Source organism: Atractosteus spatula, chromosome 22 (genome assembly GCF_055471065.1).
Source record: "Atractosteus spatula isolate fAtrSpa1 chromosome 22, fAtrSpa1.hap1, whole genome shotgun sequence".
Classification (NCBI taxonomy): Eukaryota; Metazoa; Chordata; class Actinopteri; order Semionotiformes; family Lepisosteidae; genus Atractosteus; species Atractosteus spatula.
In genome coordinates, this window is record NC_142727.1 from 17291108 (window position 1) to 17298680 (window position 7573).

Here is a 7573-nt window from a genome sequence, read left to right on the forward strand (position 1 = left end):
GGGCGCACAGGTGGGTCCGGGCTGGAGGGCGCGCGCTGGGCAGGTGAGCAGGTGAGCAGGGCAGGCGCGAGGCGGAGCCAGCGGGCGCACCGCGCGAGGCGCTCAGTCCGCCGCAGCCCGCAGCCCGCAGCCCCGCACACCCCCTGTCCCAGGCTCGGACACCGAGGGATCGCCGCTCTGAAAATCAGGTCGGTCACGTTTTCGTTTGTAAATGATAGTGATTCACATTTTTCTCACCTTAATCTTCGTTTTCTACCTTTTTAACATTAAAGGCGAGACAAGAAAAAATAATGGTGTTAAAAAACTGACTGCACGTTTTCTTTAACCTTGTGTCCATGAACTGCAGGTTCGGGGCCAGAAAGTGCGAAAACCTTTTTTGAAAAGTGATTGGGAAGCCAGTGGTGGTGTCTCGACTACATTCTCTGGCGTAAATTTGACAAGGTTTTCTTCAACCTTCAGAAAACCCATAGAGCTCCAGGAACAACACAAAATGACTTTAGAAAACTTTGGTGGCCAGATTCCCCAAAGCCTGCTTTGCGCCGGGCCCCTCAGGGAGCTCTGTTTGTCGCGCTGTTGTGATGGCGACCACAGCCCCGAGGAGCCCCGTGAACACCTGCCCGACAGAGCCGCGGTGCAAAGTCTGCTGTCCGACTGATAGCGGCTCTGTGCCTCTCAGACCGATTCCTCCCTACCGCAGGCACAGCATGTACGAGCGTTTCTGTAGCGCAGAGATCTCCTCCTCTGCTAATAATCATAATAATCATAATAATAATAACAACTGCTTCCCGATGCGCGGGAGAAGGGGAAGCATTCTGTTCGGGATCAGTGACAGTTTGTGTGTTGTTACCCGAATATTCTGGGAATTCAAACCGCAGTAAAATTAGGAGCATTTTTACTGTTCAGGAAGTCGGTGAACATTTACGCTTGGCCGGTGCCAGCCTGTTTATTAGTGTTTCCAAAGCAATGATATACTAACATTTACAGCAATAACATGTTATTGTTTCAGAGAGCCACTCTCTGTCCCTCAGCCTGGGACAGGAGAGCACACACTGGGCTGCAGCTCTACGGCAGTTTCCTCTCCCAGTAGGACTGTAGGTGTGGGAATATTGTAATTAGATTAATTAGATTAGGGATGAATGCTTGTCTAATCAAGGTGTATTTATTAAAGTGCACCTGTGTCTCCTCTTCTCCCTACTGGCTGTGGGGGCACAGCCTGTTCTCTTTGGGCACAGACCTGGCTGTCCAGTGTCTGTGTCCAGGCTGTCTGTCTGTGTCCAGTCTCTGTGTCCAGTCTCTGTGTCCAGGCTGTGGTGCCTGTGCCTGTTCCTTGCCAGGCTCTATTGCTCAGTGCTCCCCAGAGAACAGCCTCTCCTGCTCCAACAGCGGTTCCTACCTCTCCTCCACAGGGACTCCCAGCTGGGGGCAGGATGGCCAACTTCAAGGGGCACGCCCTGCCCGGCAGCTTCTTCCTGGCGTTCGGCCTCTGGTGGTCAGTCAAGTACCCCCTGCGGCACTGCTACAGCAGGAGGGGCGGGCGGCCGGGGGGACGCACCAAAACGCCTCTGGCCTTCTCCCGGATGGATCTGATAGAGGGGGCCGTCAAGGTCTTCTTCGCCTTCGTGGGTGAGTCTCGGGGCCCCGGACGGGGCCCAGGGTGGACCTGCAGTGGACAGAGTACCGAGAGGTACTGCGCTCAGCCTCCGAAGGCTCTGGACTTCGTTTCAAGGAAATCTGCAAAATTAGTACAACGAAAGCAAGTGAAGCAGGAAGGTGCCAGTGTATTTAAACGAGCAGGTGAAGGTTTATTCCATGCTGTGGTGTCACACCTGAGGAAGGCTCCATGTAGCCGAAACGTTGTGTCTCTTTTCTTTTCCTTTCGGCATGGAATAAACATTCCCTGTTCCTCTGCAGGCGACGCATGCTGACGCAGCTCCCTATGTGTATTTAAGGGCCAACTGACTTAACGACGTCATTGCTTCACTCCCAGCAGGAAGTGGTCAGAGAGGCTTTGCTGTGTGCTTGTCAGTCCGTGCTGCTGTTCTGACTGCAGACTGGAGCCGCTCCAGCTCCCAGCAGCGGTCAGAGGCATAAATAATCACCGCCGAGCCCTCCACGACCACAACACCACACACACACAGAGCAATCCAAGACCTTCTGACCCCAGCAATCATCCCAGCAGCAACCCTCTTCTTATTTAAGAACATTGCTGCCATCAGCGCCACTGGATTCCAGTGTCCCAGCGAGCAAGCTGGTCTGGATGGCGTGTGCCTGCCAGTGTCATACACTGTTGGATGAGAACGGGCCTCTTAAACCTCTGTGCCCAAAGCCAAACATTAGAGTAAACCGGTCCAGTCCCGTGCCGAGTTCAGTGTTGTGCAATCAGGGAGACTGCTGCCTGGGTGATCTTCGTACAGCACAAGTCGTGACAAAGCCGTTCCAGTTGCCTTACAGAACGCGTATGCTGTACAAAAGGTACAATGAAACGAGGCATCGTGAAGTACAGGTTTATCAAAAATAAAAATATGGGTCTCAAAGCCAGGCTATATGATCTAACCACCTGTGAAAGAATCAGCTCCTGGGTGTGTGTGTGTGAAACGTGATCACTGACAGGGGCCAGGTCAGCTCAGTGGAATGTCACTCTGCAGCGCAGAACCAGACGCTCAGGCCCCGAGTCAGCACACCAACCTGCCTTCCTTGTTTACATTTCTAGATGTTGCCCTGCCTCCCTTTAAACATGTCTGTAACCAGCAGGCCTTCTTAATGCAAGCGCAAGAGAATCCCGCAGGAAGCCCTGCTGCTCAGTGCCTCACAGCTCTCGGGTCCTGGGTCTGAGTTCAGACCGGGCCACGTTCCGCGTGGAGCCTGCGTGCGCTCACTGTGTGGTTGTGACAATGCCATGCCACGATCCACAAAATTCACAGCCCTAGTCAGCTTGTCACCTCCATTTCTGTGTTGTGGTGGCCTGTGGCTGTGGTGGACAGAACCCCTCTGCTCTTCTAGACGTTTCGGTGGTCCCCTCCTACGACACTAGGAAGGTCCGTTCACAAAGTCATTACGGTGCCTCTTCCACTATTCAGCTCAACTCTTCAATTACCAGTCAATGTTAAGTAGACCAGAACAGTAACTCCATGTCATTCTAATTAAAAATAATAATATTCCAAACTTCCCTTGTATACAAAGGGACCTTGGTACATTACTCTTATACCCAGTCGCCATCTTCATTTTAATAAGTACTGATCCCCTTTTCTACTATTCGACCCTAGTTACTAGAACATGCCACCCCTTTCATTCTGTGTTGAAAAATCATTCATTACCTTCACTCAGAAATCACCCTTCATATCTGATACTGGCTGATCCTGTCTGGCAAGGAACGCAGCTTTCTGAGTTAATCAAAAACCACTTTTTCGTCAGCAGTCGGTTGGACTCTCTCAACTCTCAGTCGGTTGGCACACACCTGTCTGCTGATGTTAGAGCCCAGTTGCATCCAGGACCTCACCTGGGCTGACTAGACCCCTACACTCACCTGCCAGGTGCGCTGGTGGGTCACTGTCTCACAGGAAGTCAGGTTGTCGAGAGGAGGGATGCCTGCCAGGTGCGCTGGTGGGTCACTGTCTCACAGGAAGTCAGGCTGTCGAGAGGAGGGAGGCCTGCTGCTGGTGGTGACTCTGCTGCCTTCTCCCCCCCAGGGATCATGGCCGAGCAGTTCGTGCCGGACGGCCCCCACGCCCGCCTCTATAACCGTGAGGACCACGCCTGGGTGAAGCTGATGAACTGGCAGCACAGCACCATGTACCTCTTCTACGGCGTCTCGGGCATCGCCGACCTCCTGACCGCCTCCCCGCTGCCCACCCCGCCGGGCCTGGACCGGCTGGCCCTGTCCCTCGCGCTCTTCGTGGAAGGTGGGTCCGCTTGCTCGCTCGGCCCCCCGGCCCCCCAGGGTCTTCAGGGTCATCAAGCTGCTGCGCCGGCTCCCATGATTGCAGGGAGACGCAACGGATCTGTTCTCACTCGCTGGTCGGGACCAGCGAGAGGCTCAGCCTGTGAGAGCGCCACCGCAGAGCGCAGCTCGGACCCCGAGAGTCGGGCATTGCTGTTCACGTCAGTTTGCCACTGGCCTGACGATTGTGATTATTATTATTGGTGTTTTTCACAGCTGAGTGTCTTGCTGGAGCAATCTGAGTGGCGTAGGGAGTGCCCCACCTGGGACTTGAACCCCCCACCTTCCAGCTCTGAGGTGGGGACCCTGCCTGCCGTGCCTTGGGGGATCCCTGAGCGCTGGCGGGGTCCGACTGTCTGTGGGCTCCGGGGGGGCTCGGCGTCTCCTGTGCAGAGTGACAGGCGACAGCGTTAAAAGACCAATCCCCAAGGAGATTTTCAAACCGAAAAGAAACATCGCTTACAAATACTTAAAAAAGTTAAAAAATAAAAGCTCCAGAAGTGCCCTGCCTGCCCTCTCGGGGTCAGGGGGACTGATGGAGGAGCTTTACACCCCGATGCCTCTGGCTTCTGTCCCATTAGAGCTGGGCTCAGGTCAGAGTCAGGTTTTTCCAGCTGGGTCAGACGGAGTGCTAGCGGCTCCTGACTGGTTTTTTGTCGGGGCGCTGTACAGATGAGCAGTGTGTGCACCCGTTAGCGTAACTGCCCCCCCTCCCCTTTCCCTCCTGCCCCAGGCTTCCTGTTCTACTTCCACTTGCACGGCCGCACCCCGCTGGACGTGCACGTGCACTCCCTCCTGCTGGTGGCCGTGTTCGGGGGGGCGGCCAGCACCTTCCTGGAGGTCTTCCTGAGGGACAGCGCCGTGCTGCAGCTCTTCCGGGCCAGCCTGGCCATCCTGCAGGGCACCTGGTTCTGGCAGGTACCCCACCGACGCGCCGGTCCACCCGCACACACCCTGGCCCCGCAGGCTCCGAGCCGGGGCCTCTTGCGAAGGGGCCCCTCCGCCCCCCGGCGATGGACGTGCCGCACAGAAGGAGCGAAGCGCAGCTGAATTATCTGACCGCACGTTTCCTGTGCTCTGTCACTCTCACACATCGTAAGTCAGGGGTTAGCTTGCGGTCTGAGAGGAGGGCTGGGGGTTGGGTCAGGCGAGGAAGGACACTGATCACGACCGACCGGGCCGCACAGCACCGCTAAAGAATCCGCCCAGGATATTCGCCCTCATCAGGCAGCGGAGGGGTTAGGGTCAGCAGGGTGAGTCCAGAGAGGGTCCGATACTGCGCTTAAAAGACATTTTCATTTATCTTGCAAAACGGAGCTCGAGGGCCTGTCTGTCACCAGGATAATAATATTTAAAGCAAAAAAAAGGTGTCCTATTTCTCACGTTGACAAGACAACACTGATTGGGATGCTGTATTTTTTTTAATTAAGCAAAATGACAGCTCTAGACCCTGAAGTGCTGTGTGTATCTACACTAAAGATAAGCCAGGGGAGAAGCTGGCTTATAGTGCAGGGAGGGTTTTGACGCCACGTCTGTGTCTGCAGATCGGGTTCGTGCTGTACCCTCCTGGAGGCGGCGAGCAGTGGGACGAAAAGGACCACAACAACATCATGTTCATCACCATGTGCTACTGCTGGCACTACGCCGCCGCCCTTCTGGTCATTGCGGGGAATTACACAGCAGTCTGGTGGTGAGTGGCCACAACACGAGGAGGGGGGGGAGGGTTTCCCTGGAATGAGCAGTTTGGAAAATAATAATATTGTCGACGGGGAAAGTATTCGTACCCTGGGTACAAAGCCTATAAAGGCAGTATAACCACTGGCATTCTCCTGGAGCAGGCTGAGCCAGGTACCACCCTCCAGGGTACAACTGCAGTGTTCCAGGTGGGATTCGAACCCACAACCTCCCAGTGACTAACCTAGAGCTCTGACCACTCTCTGTCTCCTCTGCCCCCCTGGCTGTGCTCAGCTGTGTGCGGAGGCGAGCCGCGAGAGAGGGAGAAGACATGGAGATCAGGCTGCTGAAGACCAGCTCTTCTGACACCAGCTCTCACAAGGCCCTACTCCAGGAGTCCGAAGAGGAGTAGACAGATGGACAATCTGGCAGACCCCCAGGACTGGAGTCTCTGCCCGGGATCCCCTGGTTTGTACTGGGCAGCCTGGGAAAACACAACCTGCAGACGACACGGCACTGCCCTCACCAGCAGCCCTGACCACCAGGTAGCCAGTCCCCCCTCTTCCAGGATGGGCCAAATGCACTAATTCAGAGTTTTTCTCCAGCTTTTCAGACTGCTGAGAATTTGTGTCTTTCTTTTATTTTTAAAAGGACAACTTTAAGATTTCTTCATTTATTTTTAATTTTACAATAAAATCTAACTGCTGTCCACACTATCTGTGTCTGCGTGGATTAGTGTGCAGTCTGACTGCGACTTTACAGGACATGTGAAGCAAGTGGAGCTGAAACCTTTAACCCAGTGGGCAAGTTTATTCCCGAAAAGATGGATCTTCTATCTAGAGGTCCCGCACTGAGCTTTCAAATCAGAGGTTTAGAAATCACAAATCAATTCCTGGATATCCCAGAAAAACTATTGCTCCATTTTCAAAAGGAATTTTGGATTTGTAGGAGACACTACAAATCCCAGCAGCTATCTGCAACGCTGCAAATGAACCTGGGGCCTCACTGCTAAAGTAAAGAAACAGTGTCCTAAAACTGAGCCAGAGGGCAGTGAGATTTAGACACAGAGGCCTGGGGCACGTCCTGTCATTACTGAGGGACACAGCAGTGTGCTCAGTGGTCAGTGAGGCGCCGAGCTCCTCCTCTCCGCAGAGTACAAGACTGAATAGGCAGCCTGCGCCGGTCACAAGAGAGCAAGGTTGCTTTCACGTGGCACAAAGAAGCACAGCAGTCGGACGGATATGAAAGTATGGCCTGGGAAACGCAGTTCGAGCTTCATGATTTCTAACCTGTGGGAAGTGGGCCGGGAGGGGCTGGCCAGCTGCAGGGGGTGCTGTCGGAGCTCGCAGTCGGCCACGTGAGGGCGCAGCGCCAGCAGGGCTCCGGAGACGCGGGGCTCTGGGGAACGGACAGAGAGCCCAGGGCGGCGGGCCAGCCAGATCGGCAGGGTAGGTGATGCCCACGAAGACACACCTGTGGAGTAACCGGGCCGAGCACTCAGGGTACCTGCTCTCAGCTCTGACAGCGCGACACAGCTTCGTCCCAACCTCAGCTTTCCCAGGAGGTCCTGACCAGGCTCACACCTACTGAGCTCCAGTGAGTTGGCATTTGTGAATTACAGGGCGACATAACAGAAAAAGTAGATGAAATATTTACATTTCCATTAATCCATAAACTCCAATTATGAAACTGAATTAATTATCAGTCAGTCTACGGAAGAGCCAGTTAAGGGTAGACTCCAGAGCGCTGGAAGCAGTAAAGAAAACCCTTACTGTGAGTGAAGGTGTGATCAGGGTATCACTGTCTGCACCCTACGGCTCTTCTTTACGATGAGACTGTCTCTTACAGCCTGAACAGAACAGCACGAATCCATGTGTACAAGCCACGCCACACACTCGCAAAAAAACCTCGTAAGTGACGGGCTGACAACAAAAAGGAAATCATAAGCAACTGCAGGTTTTA

At 54.2% G+C, this 7573-nt stretch overlaps 1 protein-coding gene across 1 annotated transcript; it reads left to right on the plus strand.

The window, feature by feature from the left end:
• Positions 1-6325, plus strand: tmem45b (transmembrane protein 45B). Its single transcript, XM_088940070.1, has 6 exons — positions 1-188; positions 1407-1623; positions 3687-3899; positions 4671-4855; positions 5482-5627; positions 5906-6325. Exons 2-6 carry the CDS (start codon positions 1428-1430, stop codon positions 6021-6023), a joined length of 858 nt encoding a protein of 285 aa, XP_088796196.1. The 5' UTR covers positions 1-188; positions 1407-1427; the 3' UTR covers positions 6024-6325.
• Positions 6326-7573: the final 1248 nt, after the last annotated feature.

Bases quoted from the DNA above. Each gene is read 5' to 3' on its own strand.
- tmem45b (XM_088940070.1), top strand. From the start codon at position 1,428: ATGGCCAACTTCAAGGGGCACGCCCTGCCCGGCAGCTTCTTCCTGGCG. The intron at 4,856-5,481 runs GTACCCCACCGA...CTGTGTCTGCAG, and splicing joins AGGGCACCTGGTTCTGGCAG to ATCGGGTTCGTGCTGTACCC. The intron at 5,628-5,905 runs GTGAGTGGCCAC...GGCTGTGCTCAG, and splicing joins AATTACACAGCAGTCTGGTG to CTGTGTGCGGAGGCGAGCCG.